This window comes from Poecilia reticulata, linkage group LG17 (genome assembly GCF_000633615.1).
Source record: "Poecilia reticulata strain Guanapo linkage group LG17, Guppy_female_1.0+MT, whole genome shotgun sequence".
NCBI lineage: Eukaryota > Metazoa > Chordata > Actinopteri > Cyprinodontiformes > Poeciliidae > Poecilia > Poecilia reticulata.
The window spans coordinates 3,569,729-3,588,421 of record NC_024347.1 but is presented as its reverse complement, the minus strand read 5'-3'; the positions used below and the strand labels follow the sequence as shown (position 1 = coordinate 3,588,421).

General features: G+C 40.1%; 2 protein-coding genes across 4 annotated transcripts; both read right to left on the bottom strand.

Moving 5' to 3' along the window:
* Positions 1–41: 41 nt before the first annotated feature.
* LOC103478960 (ras-related protein Rab-18-B) lies at positions 42–6,284 on the bottom strand. Of its 2 annotated transcripts, none has more exons than XM_008433132.2 (7): positions 6,067–6,284; positions 5,623–5,678; positions 4,197–4,258; positions 3,661–3,733; positions 2,704–2,822; positions 2,366–2,432; positions 42–1,177 (listed from the first exon to the last, which is right to left on the bottom strand). In XM_008433132.2, exons 1-7 carry the CDS (start codon positions 6,132–6,134, stop codon positions 1,005–1,007), a joined length of 618 nt encoding a protein of 205 aa, XP_008431354.1. In that variant the 5' UTR covers positions 6,135–6,284; the 3' UTR covers positions 42–1,004. The 2 variants fall into 2 exon arrangements, with proteins under 2 accessions (XP_008431354.1, XP_008431353.1); XM_008433131.2 differs by lacking the exons at positions 5,623–5,678; positions 6,067–6,284 and adding exons at positions 4,375–4,430; positions 4,819–5,034.
* A 2,018-nt stretch (positions 6,285–8,302) lies between these two features.
* LOC103478959 (ATP-dependent zinc metalloprotease YME1L1-like) lies at positions 8,303–18,662 on the bottom strand. 2 transcript variants are annotated; one of them, XM_008433129.2, is made up of 18 exons: positions 18,446–18,662; positions 17,994–18,128; positions 16,605–16,791; positions 16,380–16,478; positions 16,116–16,225; positions 15,669–15,819; positions 15,510–15,593; positions 15,122–15,295; positions 13,971–14,123; positions 13,158–13,290; positions 12,967–13,029; positions 12,764–12,876; positions 11,897–12,052; positions 11,072–11,223; positions 10,852–10,978; positions 9,646–9,719; positions 9,482–9,568; positions 8,303–9,401 (listed from the first exon to the last, which is right to left on the bottom strand). In XM_008433129.2, the coding sequence occupies exons 1-18, from the start codon at positions 18,479–18,481 to the stop codon at positions 9,258–9,260; spliced, it is 2,178 nt and encodes a 725-aa protein (XP_008431351.1). In that variant the 5' UTR covers positions 18,482–18,662; the 3' UTR covers positions 8,303–9,257. The 2 variants fall into 2 exon arrangements, with proteins under 2 accessions (XP_008431351.1, XP_008431352.1); XM_008433130.2 differs by having other exon boundaries at positions 15,122–15,274.
* Positions 18,663–18,693: the final 31 nt, after the last annotated feature.

Sequence of the window (18,693 nt, the reverse complement as noted above, 5' to 3'; positions counted from 1 at the left end):
AGCTACCAAACAGCAAACAAACAATTCTTGGAGCCGAGAGATCCCATCTTCAGGTTTCTATTTATTTAAGTTCAAAACAAATCAAATGCTACTCGACTGCAGCTCTCTTAGTGTTAAGGCAGGTCTCAGGTCAACRTGTGACAGTACATGACTGAAAAGCACAACCAAGCATCAGTAAAAAAAAAAAAAAAAAGATTCAATTCATTTCTTCTCCCAGGTAACAGTAACTAGGAATAATAARGTATTAATTAAAGCTGGAATTCAAAAACAAAGGGAGGGAAAAAGTGCTTGGGAATGTTCTCATTATAGGGTTAACAAATGATAATTGCAAAGGAAGCACTGCAAAACTAAAACTCACCAGAGATGGAATTAAGCTGGACAACAGAGGCTGATAATGCTGAGAAAATAGCRTTAAAACAATAAGTGGGAATATTTTGTAGGAAAAAGTAACGATGTGGAGGCAGGAGTGTAAAGATGGGGGTGGGGGAAAAAAACAAAAACAAAAAAACGTCAGTAACTGGGCTCCACTGTTTGATGAATCATTTTGGATAATTCACAGTGCTGAGGTGTAATAATAAAGTCGGGAATCTGAAGGGAATCGGACATAAACTAGGATATTTAAGTTTTTTTTATTGTTTAGGATTAAATATTCAGAATAAAACCTGAAGCGCCGCCTAAAATCTGATTATGTTACAGGCACGATGCTGGTAAAGTAATGCCGAACCGAACAACTGTTGCTAATGATGRAGATCCGCCCCAGACGAGTGCTGCTGCGACGCCCYGGGCACGTCTCGTTTTATCTGAAAACACCATTCCACCTCTGATTGATGCGCTTGCTAACGAAACATGATAAGAGTCAAATAAGTGACGATGTTTGAACAGTAATTGTGCAAAACTGCAGTGTTCGCTCAGATGACGGAGCTTCCTTTTCTTCTTCCGCCCCTCTTTAGTTCCGTTTCTCTGGTCCGTATCGTTTCCCCGTCAGGTCGCCGTTTCTGTCGGTTTCAGGGTATGGAGCAGTATCCGCCACACGCCCGTCCCCTGTCCTGCTCCTGCTGCCCCAGCTGGACCTTCTGACCCTGGTTGTCGCTCTCCCAGAGTCCCGGAGTCTGGAGGATCTTCTCCACTAGCTCCTCGAAGGCACACTGGACGCCATCTTTGGTCTTAGCACTGGCCTCTGAACAGAGACGGGGTTAATGTGATCAGGGAGGTAAAAGTGCTTCAGAAGACGAACAAAAAACAACAATGACACAAATGTCCCTTCAGGTCTAAAAATGTAAAAAAATGTAACACTGCTTCTCGGTGAGCATTTATCGTATCGTTTATCGCGATAGATTTCTTGTCGTGACAAGAATTTTGATTTATTGTTGTTGCGATGAATTCCAATTAATGTTTAAAAAAACCCAAACTGTCCTTTATAATTTTCTCCACTGTTTGTTCATAAAGAATATTCATAAATTTGAAAACAAATGATCAAATGCAGTTACTGTGTGCAGTTTAGTGACACAMATCACACTTCTTCATGTGATTGGTACGAAAGCTTTTCTGCTTCAATTAAAAACCAAGTCATCTTTTGCTGCATCATTGTGCAAAACTGCAGTGTTCAAATACAAACGGCAACAAGATGGAAATAAACATTTGTCGTTAATCGGCTCAGTTTTGCTCAAYGGACCAAAACCGATATGTAAAAAATTACCAATATTGACATTGATGGCAATATGTCATGCATCCCTAGTTCATATCAAATTCTTCACACCAGAACTAAAAAAAAAAATTGGTATCAGCCAGGACAAATCGGTCCATTTCTATTTCTATCCAACAACAGGAAGGATTTTTCTGAATTTGTGACAGTTGTGTAACTTCAGGACTGTTTTTGAGAAATCATTCCTTTTATTTCAATATGAAGATATTATYGTTTAGATATTTCACTTTTCAATTTCAATTATTCTTCAAAAAAAAAATCTGGATCAGCAAGTCATAACTCAAAAACTTACAATGTCCAGGGAACCCTTTAAATAGTGCATCTCTAAATAGGAAGTAGCAATTAGAATAAAGAGCAGATTAAATCCATCACATCTTGTAATTTTGCCTTTAAACTTCTTCATTCAGTTTTTCAGTTTAAATAACGCCATTTTTTTTCTTGGTTGTCTGCATCCCTCGATTTCTTGTTGTGAGCAAAGCACTGTAAAACCAGCCCAGCTAATCTGAGCTGTGTGCATGACTTCCTCTGTGACATTTAATGACAGCTGTAACTTTTAAATACAATTTGAAGAGTTTTATTGGCGCCGGCTGGAACTTTAYGGCTCTCTCACTGTAAACGAACATGRCCGACAACATCTGATTCCACACTTAGGCCAGTGCTTACCAATAAAAAGCATCGAGTGTTTCCTGGCAAATTTCAGTCCTTCATTTCTGTCCACTTCACGGTCATCCTGAAACCACATCAGATGTTTTAAGAACCATAAAACTACTCCACGCCGCACACGCACAGCGAAATCCAGACCGACAGCGGCAGAGCAGCACAAAATGCATATAACAGATATTTCACTGCTCATTTTTTGTGTGTTTTGTTTTGACCAAAGARCAATAATGTAAGTCGTCCTGCATTTATGAAAAACAGTCAAATTAAAACTTAAAATGTCTGTTTTTAGCATTGGGGTCAGTCACACGTTGTGCATGTCAGAACTCCAGGAAGTGACTCACCTTATCGATTTTGTTGCCGACCAGCATTTTGACAATGTCGTTGCGCGTCGAGTAAGTTTCCAGTTCGTTCAACCAGTTTTCGAGCTTCGTGAAAGAGTCGCGCCGTGTGACATCATATACTGACAAAAACACACAAAAACACRGCGCCTTGTGATTAGTCGTTGATACGTCAGCTTCGACATTGTTGTTGATTGGATTTGAACTGAAGCAGATAAGYAGACCAAGCGGTGTGGTCTTTTTTTCATGATGTCAGAAAGTTTGGGGCATATATAGAAATGTAAATGTCGGGACAAAATTTTGCATCAGTGCGTCTATAGTTGTGTTGACATATGCTGGTGTAAAAATGGCTGAGATCTAACTTCACTAGTGCAACTTTAAAACCTTTTATTTGARGTTTTGGGCAATTTTCTTCAGTTTCTGTTGTGCTGTATTGTACATTTCAAAATATATAAAATCAGAATTTTAAGAGCTAAACCAAAAGCATAAATACAAGTTTTCTATGTGGTTTTTTTTTTACTATAAATCCAGCCATCCTGTTAAGGCCTCAGAGGTTTGTTATTAGGGAACATTAGTGAATAAACAGCATCAAGACGACAGAGGAACACAGCAGACAAGTCAGGCAGAAAGTTGTGGAGAAGTTTAAAGAAACGTTACACTGTCAAAATAAAATGGTGGTTCTTCAAAAAAAAAAAAAGGCTTTCTGTAGTACATAACTTAAGAATAAAATAATTTTCTTGTTCAAAAGATCATGTCATTAGATAAATTTTATTTAGCTGTACTGGGGGCATAAATGGATTTTTGGATTGGAAAGGTTCAAGGAGTTTTAAGACTTAACTGAAGGCGGTGTATGCAAAGTTAAAGCAAAATATTATAACCAAAACACGAGGTAAACAAGTACWAGTGCAGTGGATGGAGGGGGAAAAAAGAAAGCGAGAAGGTAGGGGTAGTTTGACTTACCGAGTATGACTCCCTGTGCGCCGCGGTAGTAGCTGGGTGTCAGCGTGCGAAACCTCTCCTGTCCAGCYGTGTCCTTAAAAAGAAAACACACCAGACTTCAGAGTGACATTTTCCACCATTTTCCACCACTTGAGCACTGCTAATCTCAATGACAACGTCCCCATTTACTGCTAGAAGTCTCAGAAATGACCCTTTAATAACCTGATCMTTGCTTTAACAGTCTTTATAAGTCCACAAAGGGATCCCTTTGTAGTCCTTGGGACATTTTGGCTTGTTGTGGGAAAAAAAAAGCAGCAAACATTTCACCTTCTGAATAAGGATTAGTTTCTAATTTCGTTGTTAAAAGGCGCTTCGACCCTTACTGTGACCCAGGACACAAAGCTGCAGCTCAACAACAGCTGTTGTTCTTCACTAGTATTCACTGCTGAACAATGTCGCCACCGTGTGGAGGAAACGTTCAACTTCACCATGTTTGTTTCCTAACTGTATTGCAGTGTTTGTGAATGTGGGTGAGGATGGAGGTCACGAAGACTCACCCAAATGGCKAGCTTTGCTTTGTTTCCTTCAATTGCTAGGGTCTTTACTTTGAAGTCCACACCTTAAGAAACACGACAAACAAACGAGAAACTGGATTTAAGAGAAACATTTCCGACATGAAGCAATTTCTATATTCTACATCGGTATATATGAGTGTATTTATGACTGTAATAGAACCTATTGTGGCTGACTGCTCTGGGTCAAAAGTGTCTTCTGTGAACCGCAGGAGGAGACTGTAAGGGGAAACAAGGACACATTGGAAATGAACATTCAGCAGGATATTGTGGGGTTAAACTCATAAAGCTAGCTTTCTGCCAGAAACATAATAAAACGACAACAAAGCAACAATACATTTCTGGTACCGAATGTGCAGCATCATTCCTTCAGAGCGAAAACAAAACTTTCCCAGCTGCTTCTAAAATGTTTACGTAAYAAAGTCAGTAAGTACTACGTTTTTGTTTTTTTGAGCAACTTTCACTTTGTGTTAAACAAGTWGTAAACATAAAACAATGACATTAGCACCGAGCAGCAGCTGTTGAGCAGAGAAGAATAAACTTACGTAACGACGAGGATARTGTCAACATCAATAAGAGGCTAGCAGCTGCTAGCATATACACAAACCTGGACTTCCCCACTCCGCTTTCTCCAATTATCAGCAGCTTCAGGGTGGTCAGCACGTCCTCGTCCATGTTGCCCAGGTTGGCTATAAGCGGACCTCCAGGTGCGGACGCTTTGAGCGACAAATGTTGAACTTGTTGTTTGCAGCAGCAGGCGGCTATCGGCTACGATGGCAGCTGCCTGCTGGCCGCGCGACTTCCGCCTAATCTGCTGCGACGTGCGTGACGTAATTGACGTTCACGAGGACTCAGTTTTAATACAAAAAAATAATTCGCTAGTTTAATACCGACAGTCTCTTCGTACCCGCATTGGCTAATGATATTTAAAACGACCTCACTCTTTTCTTTGTTTCACGAATCCAACAAATTATTTTTGTTCTATTATAATTAGCTCGCTCGAAGTTATTCTGGTTAGGTCAGGGGGTCAAAATCAGTCATGAAAGTCAACAGGCCCAAATGCACGCAGGTCAGAAAGTACGGAGTGCCGTTTGTAAAGTTACACGGTCTGAAACTGATGGCAATGAGCAAGTTTATTCTTCTCCAAACTAAATATTGAGCTTGCTAACCAAATATTAAGTGTGGAGTTAGATGTTTGGTTCTAACTCCATACTAAATACTAACTCCTAATAGTTAGTATTTAGCTTACCAACTAAACATCTAGTTTGCAAATTAAATGTTTATTTTAGAACAGTGACATTTCTAAATGAATTAATGGGGATGCAAAGTCAAAACCTCCATTGACCAAAAAAAAAAAANTTTCTATATTCTACATCGGTATATATGAGTGTATTTATGACTGTAATAGAACCTATTGTGGCTGACTGCTCTGGGTCAAAAGTGTCTTCTGTGAACCGCAGGAGGAGACTGTAAGGGGAAACAAGGACACATTGGAAATGAACATTCAGCAGGATATTGTGGGGTTAAACTCATAAAGCTAGCTTTCTGCCAGAAACATAATAAAACGACAACAAAGCAACAATACATTTCTGGTACCGAATGTGCAGCATCATTCCTTCAGAGCGAAAACAAAACTTTCCCAGCTGCTTCTAAAATGTTTACGTAAYAAAGTCAGTAAGTACTACGTTTTTGTTTTTTTGAGCAACTTTCACTTTGTGTTAAACAAGTWGTAAACATAAAACAATGACATTAGCACCGAGCAGCAGCTGTTGAGCAGAGAAGAATAAACTTACGTAACGACGAGGATARTGTCAACATCAATAAGAGGCTAGCAGCTGCTAGCATATACACAAACCTGGACTTCCCCACTCCGCTTTCTCCAATTATCAGCAGCTTCAGGGTGGTCAGCACGTCCTCGTCCATGTTGCCCAGGTTGGCTATAAGCGGACCTCCAGGTGCGGACGCTTTGAGCGACAAATGTTGAACTTGTTGTTTGCAGCAGCAGGCGGCTATCGGCTACGATGGCAGCTGCCTGCTGGCCGCGCGACTTCCGCCTAATCTGCTGCGACGTGCGTGACGTAATTGACGTTCACGAGGACTCAGTTTTAATACAAAAAAATAATTCGCTAGTTTAATACCGACAGTCTCTTCGTACCCGCATTGGCTAATGATATTTAAAACGAYCTCACTCTTTTCTTTGTTTCACGAATCCAACAAATTATTTTTGTTCTATTATAATTAGCTCGCTCGAAGTTATTCTGGTTAGGTCAGGGGGTCAAAATCAGTCATGAAAGTCAACAGGCCCAAATGCACGCAGGTCAGAAAGTACGGAGTGCCGTTTGTAAAGTTACACGGTCTGAAACTGATGGCAATGAGCAAGTTTATTCTTCTCCAAACTAAATATTGAGCTTGCTAACCAAATATTAAGTGTGGAGTTAGATGTTTGGTTCTAACTCCATACTAAATACTAACTCCTAATAGTTAGTATTTAGCTTACCAACTAAACATCTAGTTTGCAAATTAAATGTTTATTTTAGAACAGTGACATTTCTAAATGAATTAATGGGGATGCAAAGTCAAAACCTCCATTGACCAAAAAAAAAAAAATGCTTCCAAAGGCGTCTCACATTTGCAGATGATACCCTAAACTTTATTGGAAAATAATMTCTGGACTAAATGAGGTAAAAGTTAAACTTTTTGAAATGTATGCATCCAATAAAAAAAAAAATCAGAGAAAGACTATCCAGATTATAGTAATTGATTATTGTAATTGATTTTTTTAAAATMATTTTTGTTCTGGTGATAAAACAACAAACATAAGGATTTTTTTCACTTTTTTCAGAAAAAAATTAGAAGGAGAAATCAGCCACTTTCCCTTTTCTTTTTTTTTTTTTTTAGATTTTATTTGGAGTTTGTTTATTTCTGCTGCACATAATCAGTCTTTATCACACTATGAAAGCGATCTACAGTGGGGAGCCTCTCAGAGAGTATACAGCATAAAAGCATTCCTATACATTTATATACAGGTTTCCCACCACCGAGTTGTATATACATGCCAACCAAAGCTAAGAGATCAAGAAACAAGAGAACATGTAAAACTGAAGCCAACGTCAAGAAAATATTGCTAACTCTGTTGATTATGGTATAGATTTAAATAATGGACTGCTCTAAACCTGGCGTATGCTCTTAGTTGCCTCAGAAATGAAGCACGATAAATTRAAAATGTCCAAACATTTCCAGAGTCTAGGATGTTTGCTGCCTGGTTCAGCTTTAGCCAGCCTGACACATTTCTTCRCTGGTGAAGAGTCACTTCTCCGTACTGAAGAAATCTTAGCTTACAAAGAGAAAAAAAATGAAATGTGGGCAGGAGATTTGAACGCAGCGAAGAAGAAGAGAGACGCAAAACGGGCCTTTTGGTTCGTCTYGACTTCACACATCTGTAATTACAAGGAGACTAAGCGTTTTACTCGGAGGCTTTCCAAAAGCCAAAAACAAAATAAATAAGGATGGTGTTGACTTTAAAATGAGAAAATAAAGTGCACAGACAGTAATGCACTGAAGTAACAAAAAAAAAAAAAAAAAAAGGCTCGTTACGCAATCACCCAAAAGGCAGCCTTTACGATGGAGGAGCAGATTCCTGTGGAGGGCGAAGGACGGACGGAAGGAAAGAAGGAAGGAAGGAAGTGGGGATATTTATGACGCGCCTCTGCAAACACTAAGATGGAAAACATGATAGCTAACGTGTTTTTGCGTCATTAGTCGATCATTTTTACCATCATAGTAAAWTCTTGGTGTGAAACGCCTCCCGGTGCGTCAACGGCGCGACATCTTCCAGGACAAATGAAGGTTCATCCACTTTTAGTTACATTCATGAATCATTACAGGTGAGGACAGACGTGGATAAACGATTAAATTGGATTCCTCTTTTATAGCAGCAGCATAATCTCACGCTGAAAATAATTTTTAAAAAAAATCCTGCCTTCAATTTGAGTTCTATTTATTTAAGCGAGAAAAGGAAAAATTCCCCCAAACAAAATCATTATCAATCTAAAAAGATAAAAATCCGAAACAAGAAAATGTCTGAATTTTGCAAAAAAAAAAAAAATAGGCTCATAATTTCTGGCTTTTTTTTTTGGGCTGGTTGGTTTCTGTCCCGTTTACGTGACTTGATGTTTATCTAATTTATTATGGAATAATAATAATAAAGTAATAATAAAAGTAAATGAAGTTAATAGACAATAATTTGCGTCTATTGCGGATATTAAAATAAAAAATAAACATCTAAACCACAGAAACATCAACCGCCTGTCCTTGCTTAAGCAAAAAAAAAAAAAAAAAAATTCTATATATAACTTTAATAATAATAATAATAATTCATAAGTCTATAAAAGGCTCCCTGACACTCCAGGTTCTAAACAGTCTGTACCAAGATCTCTCTTGGTACAGAAATGAAGCCCTACACTGCCTTCAGGACTGACATCAGTGCTGCCAAGCCCTGACCATTCAGACACCTCTTTTTACACATTACAGAAGGGAAGTAAGTTTTTTGTTTCAAAAGCTAAGCTAATCGATATATTGGTACAATATATCTGTACCAAGATCTCTCTTGGTACAGATATATTATTGATGATTGATTTAAAATTTAATATYGATTATTTTTCTCCCACAGAATAAATACAAATAAATTAAAGTTGATATTTTTTCCCCTACAAATTTCAATGTGAGATTATGACCCTGCCTTAAAAGATTTATCTATCTAAAGGCGCTCCACACATCGGTACCATGAGGCTCAAAAAGGAAAGGAAAAAGGATCTGCTGGCATCGGAACCCATGACGACGCCAACGCCGATGCCAACGGCGAGTCTTTGCTTTAAGAATCAGCGCAAACTGTTTGGGAGGTTCCATGAATGCTTGAGGGTATAAAGTGGAGCAYTTTTTAAAAAGGAGACACTGCGGATGGATGCCTCTGATTTAATTCTCTTTAAAATTTGCCCGTTGCCTCCCCCACTGCCCCCTGTTCGTTCCCCGTCTGTGTTCCTGCTGGTTTTATCTGGTCTCCAGCGTTTTGCCCTCCAGGACCAGCTGAATCTCTTTGGCGTCCAGCGTCTCGTACATGAGCAGAGCGTCGGCCAGATTCTTGTGCTCCTTGGCGTGAGACTTCAGCAGGGATTTGGCACGCTCGTAGGAGTCCTGAAAAAAACAAAACAGGTGTTACACAAGGCTTACAGGAGCAGAGAAGGTTCATATGTGTAGATACGATTGATGTCGACCTTCAGCAGAACCCTGACTTCTTGCTCCACAGCAGCTTGTGTCTCCGGACTTTGGGCCGTCAGGTCGGAGTAGGTCATCACGCCCAACTGAGAGACGGGGAGCGGAGTCAGAGCGCAAACAAGCACCACGTTTTTCTGCCGTCAGCTGAAAGTTTTCGGCTTACCTTCTCACACATCCCGTATCTGGTCACCATCATCTTAGCGATCCTGGTGGCGCCATCGAAGTCGTTCGATGCGCCTTAAAAAAGGAGAAGCGACAACACCTGGTTTACATCAACGTCTTTTGAAATGTTGCATTAGAAAAAGGTTGTTGGAAACCGCAAAGTTCGACATAACTTCCCCAATTTTGAGAAGAAGTTTTGACGCCGTCTTGAGTTAATGCGCGAAAGGGGAGATGGGAACACATTGACCCGATGGGTTCTGAGATCAACGAATTTTACCATCCAYTAGGCTGTGTGCCTTACCAGAGGCATGGGAGTCCAGCATGGAGGGGAGAACTCTCTGGTTCTCTGCGCTCCGTGCTAGTTTGCAACCYCTGCTTCCTGTTTGCTACAGAAATACGAAACGTCAGCATCTGTCGAAATTGCGCTTTGTGTAGCCTGGTCGATTTGCTCCAAACCAGCAGAAGGAAACGCCTAAGTTTAAATTTTTTTTTTTAACAGAAAAGAAAAAAATTACGACATTTTAGAAAATTTACTCAAAATTCGTAAGCCAATTAGATGGAAAACATAGCTACGCTAAATATTAGGGAGATATGGCATAAAAATTAAATCTCTTTAATCAATTTATTTCTTCCTCTTGCTTTATTTTCTAAAAACTAAATTACAAATGACAGAAAACATTTTCAAAAAGTGAGTGTTAGTTCAAACGTTCCTTCTGCGAGTCGGACGAGAAGTTATGAAMATTTTTGCTCAGTTATGTAATAATATTAGCAGAATAAAGATGTGATTTTATRAGAATTGCGTCTTAAAATTACAAGAAAGTTGTTTTAATGAGAAAATAACTCGAATAATTTTTATTTTTCACGTTGAAGCTCTCGTAACCATTTCATTCTCCTAACGTTACGATTGTATTTTTATGACTTTACCCTCCTAATTAACACAGAGAGTTAACTTGAATTCAAAGTCCAAATAAATAGAAACTGTAAAACGCACTGGTCAAACAAGATGGCCGCCCTGGGGGTGCTGATATCGTTCTGAAGTATGGAAACCCAAAGAGTTCATTGATGGAAGAAAAAAACCCTCAGATTTACCAAAAATTAAATAGTCAAAAAGCCAAAAAAAATTCTTAGTTTATAAAATCRGCCAGTCCTACTAACAATATTCTATACTTCCTTCTCCTAATCACCTGTTAAAGGAGCTGTTTCCTACCTGTTGTGATGTTTTCGTGGCCAAAAATAATCTCCTCTGCCACACGGCCGCCCATACTGACATCCATCTGTGCCAGAAGCTGAGAGCGAGTCTCGCTCCACCTGTCGTTCTCCGGGAGCATGGACACCTGGAGGACGGAGAGGCCGTCAAATGTTTACATCACGYTAATAAAAACCCCCATCATAGTTCAAAAGRAGAAACTAGATCTGGATTCTCCTACGTGTCCCAGACTCGGGCCTCTGGGCATGATGGTGGCCTTGTTGATCGGCATGGCGTCTTTGGTGTAGTACGCTACGATGGCGTGACCAGACTCATGGTACGCTGTGATGAGCTTGTTTTTCTGGTCTATTTCTGCACTTCTTCTCTCAGGGCCTTGAAGAAAAAAGCGAGGAAGACGAGGACGTTCAGGGTCTCCTCTATATGTAACTGATGGCGGCGCTCTGCAACAGCAAAATAAACGCCTCCACACCTTTCAGAATKAAACTTTTTTTTTTGTTTTTCACMTGCTAGGACAGACARACRCTTACATAGATAGATATATGCMTRCACACTTATAYTAACCACARTCAGAGTTTGAAATGAATTTAAATATCATGGAACGTTCATATTTTTGCCTGTCTGTGAAGATGGTTACTGTGCGCTGCGCTGCTATGAGGAGTGAAGTAAAACTAGACRACASTCCGAAGCAGAKSGAAAGAACCGGYGAAAGAAYCTTATCTAAGGAAGATTAAGTTGAATGCATTTTTAGCTGAAGCCTTTGAAAACGATCCTAATGGTAACACATGCTGCATTTGAACAACAATAATGCAGTTAACATAGTTTGGCCTTCAGGCATAACGTTCCAGGTACGTTTTGACRGCTTCCTGATCYTGGTATTTAATCAGCAGCATCGTGCCATCCTCCCTGCCCCTAAACTCTCCTGGGCAGCCCACCACCATGGTTTAAAAACATCCTMGAGGAAACTCTGACTTGAGTTCATTTCYGGGAGCTGCAACGYCCGTAAATGAACTCCGGTCTGCGACTACGCCGGYGTGGCGTTACACACCCATGAGGATTTTGTCTTTAGCGAACTCCAGCTCCTTCATGGTGACCATGTCTTTGCCATCGACCGCTGCCTTCAAGGCGGCCTGGTTCACCAGATTTTCCAGATCTGCGCCAGAGAATCCGACTGTTCCCCGGGCGATGACGTTGGCCTCGATGGCTGCAGACAGAACAGAGAACAGGCATGTAGCCGGGGAATAGTTTGGATGTCGTAGTAGCAGCTTTGTTTAAATGCTTTATCGTACTCTATTACTGTATCACGAAATACGTGGGTGCACAGAAAGTGGACATACAATGCTTTACAAAAGTATTCAGGCCTCCTGAGTGAATATTTTTCAGAAAAGCCTTTTACAATTACATCTACAAGCTTTAGATTTTTTCACCAGTTAGACTAGATGAGAACAAATATGAGTGTCAATGTCTGGATTTAAATCCAGACTTTGTGTTGAGCATTTTAAATGATCTAAACTAATCAGTTTTAGCTCTGACTCTATGTTCAGAGTCGTCTTAATTCATCTTCCCATCAGCTCTGACCAGCTTACCTTTTGAATCTTTTATTTACGCAGCTTCTCTCAATAAGCCTGAGATGCTTTTGTTACCAGGCATTATAATTAAAATCAGTTCAATAAATGCAAACAAAAAATCTTGAAACAATTCAGAAAAAGTCTGCATATCTTCCCTTCTTCTTTGTTATTTTGCTGGTAGTTTCAGTTTTATTCCCGGCCTCGCTGCCCCTCACGCAGACGTGCTGCACTCTGACCGGACGAGCCCCCACAGAGGAAACTCCGCCCCCCTCAACTCAATGTGAACATGAAATAGAAAGAGTGTGAAATAACTTGATTCGGATGAAGTAATGCTAACAGAATCTAACCTGGATCTACTTTGATCTTCTTCAGGTACCAGTTGAGAATCTCCGTCCGTCCCTTCACGTCTGGTTTGGGTACGGTCACCTGCATGTCAAAACGCCCCGGGCGGATCAGCGCGCTTCGRACACAAACACAGAAACGGAGTAAATGCACAGCTGTGCAGWACCTGAATGATGGGTACTGCATTACCCAGCGACATAAAACGTACTTATCCAGAGCCTCTGGGAAGTTAGTTGCTCCGATGATGATCACCCCCTCATTAGGCTTAAACCTAGAAGAAGAGCTGGTCAGTGTCTCTGGGGTCATTTTCTGATTGGCTTGAACAAATGCTCAGCTTGGAAGATGGGAGACTTTTTAAAATAAAAACAAGCCAAATTAAAAATGTGTTTCTGAGATTACCCGTCCATCTCGGCAAGCAGCTGGTTGATAGTCTGTCTGGAGTAAGGGTGCATAGGAGACTCGATCCTTTTCCCTCCCACGCTGTCCAGTTCGTCGATGAAGATCACACACGGAGCGTTRCCTTTAGCCTCCCCTGAGAAAACAGCAGCTACATCTAAATGAATGCCTCGGGGTTGAAGTAAACAAAGCTCAAGGGATTGATAATCACCGTGGCTGTGATTCATAGAGATATGATGATACGAAACACAACTGCAACGATTTTTCTAAATAAGACTTTTCTGTATAATTTTGAATCTAAAATGTATTTCCTGAAATCCACAAAGGCTCAGGACAAAAATAAAGAAACAATCAAATGTATTCATGCGCATACACTACTTCTAACACGGGATTAAATGTCTTATGGACATTGAAAATTTTAATTCAAATTCAAAAATGCTTCATTGAATTTCCTTTTTGAAAATGAAAGCTTTAGTATGTAACTTTTATTTTTAAAAAATATGTTTTTACCACCATGTCGTGACAGTTTAATAAATAACCTGTGAAAAAACAGATTTCCTCCACTTCCTCCTTGTGCTGTTATTGCCGTCTGAAGAAATACACCAACCAAAAAAAAAACAATCAGTGCCAGGGGAGGGACTTAGCGCTGTCAATCAACCTGGTGTACACGCTGGTAAATGTTCTAATGGCGGAAAACCCGTTTAACCGTTAAATATTCCAGCCTCAAAAGGAGACGCCCGCTACAACCGATATGACATTCATGTCCATGATGAGAGTAAACTTCTTTAGGCTCCCAAAGAAGGAAAAACGACCCACTGAAAAGGTTCCTGATGCGACTCGCTCCAACGCCAACAAACATCTCGTCAAACTCTGAACCAGAGGCGTAGTAAAACGGCACGTCGGCCTCTCCGGCCACGGCTCGGGCCAGCAGAGTCTTTCCTGTCCCTGGAGGACCAACGAGCAGAACGCCTAAAATAAAAACAGAGACGCAAGAGAAAAGTTCAACTAAAACAAACAAAAGAAAAAGATGCCACAACTAAACTTGTCACTAATAAATTAAAATGAGCTCCATAGCTTACATTCTAATGATTAGTATTTTTTGAAGGGAAACATTGTTCACAGAGAAATCATAATTTTATTCATAGGTTTGATTGTCTTTGGCTTTTACTTCCATTTTGTTTATCGTTATTAGCTGTTTTTTTTGGATGTTGATTTTTGTGAAGAAAACCTCACACTGCAACCTGGAGATTTCAAAGGGAAAACTTGCGTTATTATGCCACCATAAATATATTAGGGCTGTAACTAACGATTATTTTAGTAATCGATTATTCTGGCTCTTAATCGGATTAATTTACAGAATACACAATTTACAGATTATTCACTTAACTACTTAAGTTTGTTTGCTTTTTTGTTGTTTTTTTTAAACACAGTATATGAAATACATTAACACTTATAAATAATTCAGTTACTTTGGGAATGAAGACATCTTTTCTCAATAAAATGCAAATCATGCCTTCAATGAACGGCCATCCCAAAAAAAAAAGAAAAAAAAAAAAGACGTTTATATATACTGACCAGTAATCAATTTATTTTCTGAGTTTTTAAATGGATTTCTAATTTTATTCATTTATTTATTTTACATAATTTGAATCAGCTGAATTCTGGGTTGAACATATTAAAGAAAGTTTTTCATCTGATATGAAAAACCTTTGTGCAGTTTTGGCTTCATTTCTGCTCTGACTGTGTTGTTTTTGAGAAAATTATATTTTTTGTAGAGTCTGTATACTCACAAAAATGATTATTCGATTACTAAATTGGTTGATGATTCTTTCAACGATCGATTAATCGTGATTAAACATGATTAATTGTTTCAGCTCTAAACAATTTCACTTGAAAACGGTCTCAAAACAGCATCATCGTTTATCGCAATAACTGCAGGGACCGTTTTTTCACCYCTGACCTCTCACCCTTTGGCAGCTTTCCTCCAAGGGCCGTGAACTTCTGCGGGTTCTTCAGAAACTCCACCACCTCCTGCAGCTCGTTTTTGGCCTCCTCTACGCCCTTCACGTGCTCGAACGTCACGTTTTTCATCTGCACCGGGTCCACGGCTGAGTCCAGGCCTGTTGTTGTTCGGAAGCGCACTGTCCAAGTTCAATACAGCACAGGAACGTTATCTAGTCAGAGCAGCGTGCGGCTCAGTTGTGCATTGAGCTGAAGCTGAGCTCCGTGGAAAACGTTTACACCCGATTTAAGCCGTTCAAGCAGCTAAAATACGAATCGAAAATGTGAAAGTAATTTTCCGTAACTGGGGGGAAAAAAAAAAAGAGAGAGAAAAGGGGAGAGGCGGACGTTTACCAGATATGAACGGAGTCTTGGAGATGCCGTAGAGCCCGACCAGAAGCAGGACCAGCAGGAACAGACGAGTTCTCCTCAGAGAGTCTGAACAGTCACAACAGAACCGTTTTAGTTCTGGTATCGGTTCTTCTCTTGGTCGGATCAGGAGTTAAAACCTGCCTTGGGTGCGCTGCGTCAGCGCCTGCGCTTTGAGGAAACCCTCAGCGAAGCCCCTCTTGAACGCCTCCTGCTGCCCATCAGGTACGTTCTTGTTCCTCAGCAGACCGTCCAGGCCCTCAGCGTCCAGCCCCTTATCGCGCGTCAGGAGACCCTGTAAAGAAAAAAAAAAAACACAAGACTGAGTACAACTATGAGAATTTTTTGTTTAATTACGAGAAAATGGTCATAATATTAACAGACAAAAGATGCAATTTTACCAGAAGAACATCTTTAAATTTCAGAGAAAGTCTTGGATAACTACATTTTTATTTTTTGTGTTGAAATTCTCATAACTACTACCTTTGCAACTAGTACCAATATTACAAATTACTAATTTATTTTCCTAATATTACAACTTTATTCTCGTATTACTTAGATTTCACTGTTAAGATTTCCTTCAGAGCTCACCTTGATAAACGACGGTGCGAACGTCTCGGAGTCGGCGGGACGTTCGAAGGCTGACTGCACTCGCCTGGTTTTGGTCCTTAAAGTTTTGAAGCCTCGGCTCTGAAACATCGCTTGAGAAATCGACAAGAGTCGTGAACAAACCGGCTGAATTTCTCACGCCGTACAGCAACACATCGCACAACTTTGTAACTAATCCGGACTTATTAGTCTCTCAGTGATCACAGTCGACTAAACTGCTCATAAATGCAACTAATCAGCAACTACCTGGCCAGTGTTTCAGCTCTGTGCAGATCGTCTGAAGGGGAGACGGGCGCTTGTTTAAGTAGACAGGAGACATCAGGGGCAAGGTGCCCAACAAAAAGCCTGAGCAAAACAGACAACAGCCGTCTGTTAACTGTGAGACAACGAGATGAAAACACCAACAGGCTGCCGTGACAACCGATGAAAAACGACAATTTGTTCTTTCTAAATAAAGCAGTTCGTTTTCACCGTGCTTATTGTGGAAGAAGGAGTGAGAGGAGAGGTGGGAGGTCCTCCATGGCGACTGTCCCCAGGCTGGAGGGGGCGCCTCCTGCGGGCTCAGGCGTGGCAGCACCTGGCTCACCAACTCGTCCAGCTGCTGCTTTCCAAGGTCGGACAAACCGAGCTCCCGCAAGTTCCCGGCGGACAGCGCGAACTGAAAAACACACATGCAGACAACACGAAATGTGTGCCAAGGTTCAAGAACAATTGGTTTTTGTTAAAACAAGGAGTACAGAGCTCTGTAACGCAGTCTGATCTAAAGGAGTAGTCCAAAAAATAAAAAATAAAATCTAAATTTCAGAATGGTTATTAGAGTTTGACAGATTCTTCTCTACCCTGAATATTTTCCCACGTTTAGATTAATTAAACTTAACGGGTCGCAGCTTTTGATTGACGGCAGCACTCTCCTACTGTTACTAGAAAAACAAATCAAAATTCGCTGTAGTTTTATATTTGTGTAGACTACAGTACATACATGTTAAAACAATTAAAAGAAGAAACAACACATTGTACTTGTTTTCTAATTCAAATTAGGTCTTAATATTAGAAACGGATTACAAAATTACTGTTATATTTGAGAAAATAAATATCTTTTTTCTTTTCGCATCAACAACCTTGTCATGATAAAATTTTCGTGGCGATAATTTGTCCCAAAAGTTATTGCAATAAATGATAACATTGTTGGTTTGAGACGATAATGCCACAAAAATGCAAGTTCGCTCTCTTGAACATTCATGAACTTTAATTTCTAATGGACATTTAACACATAAAATGGATACTGAAATCTCTAAATAAAATGCAAGACTGAAGATATTTGTCATTCACTATTTGGTAGAAAATGAGATAGACACACATAAAATCAAATATTATCAAATAAATTATGAAGCTTGTTTTAATTTGTCATGTGATTAATTGATTTAGTGCTTATTGCAACAGGCTTTATTATAATCTATTCCATTCGATTCGTCTCAGCATCTTGGCCACCAACACGTCTTTTGTCGGAATCAAGGGAATTTGATGAGCTGAAAACACCTTACACCCAAAGTATGAGTGATTATGACTTGAAATAACCTACCATAAGTTGAATCCAAACAATTCTCTGCGACTGTTGGTGAATATATTGTGCAACTTTATATATATACACAATTCCAGACTTGAGGAGGAAAAAAACAAATCAAGCACTTCTCTCGAAAAGTTGATCAAAAACTCCAGCCAGACGATCAGAAACAAATGAAAGCATTATCTTAAAGCACAGATTGTTTACTGTGACTTAATCCGACTTGGTTTAAGGACAAAAAGACTGACATCAGATGATATTTGAACAATTTAACGTCGCCCAGAGTTGTTGCGTTATACCTCTGTACGGTGCAGATCTGCATCCGGGGCATGCTCCTTTTGTTTTCTTGACTTGCAGGTGGCACTGCTGCTGCTTCCCACTGAGTTCTTCAGGGGGTGAAGGATGTTGATGAGGTGACTGAGAGGTAGAGTCACCTGCGATGATTCAAACAGCGATGATCAAACCCCCATTTGTTGTCACAGAATTATGTTAAAATTATAGCTAAAACACGCCAAGTATTCCGCGTATTACTATTACTCTATGTGGTGAAGCAAGGCTAGAATAGTTTAAATGTATACCAAGGTACAATAGGAAAACATAAATTGTTGAGTGTCCTTAAATGTCCACACAAACTAACAAGGTTTCATTAGATAAACAGCAGGGTCTGACCTAGCAGGCGAAGCCCAGCTGGGTAGGTCAGAAACAAAAACAAAAACAATGCTAAAGCTAGCTCGGCCTACTTGTTTCTTACCTGTGGCTGGACAGACATTGACAAGGAAAACATCATCCGCTAATATCCGCTGCGGCAGTCTGAGTCACTTTATATCACTGGCCCCGTAGAGTTAAAGGCGTCGGTATGCTCCCCTAAGCTTCTCCGCAGCAGGCATAGCAAGTTCAACTGCGAACTTCAGCAGAGCAGCACTGACACCGGCGGGGAGGATTAAACCGGATATGACGTCAACGGTATTGTGGCAACAACAACAAAGGGGTTTCCTGTCG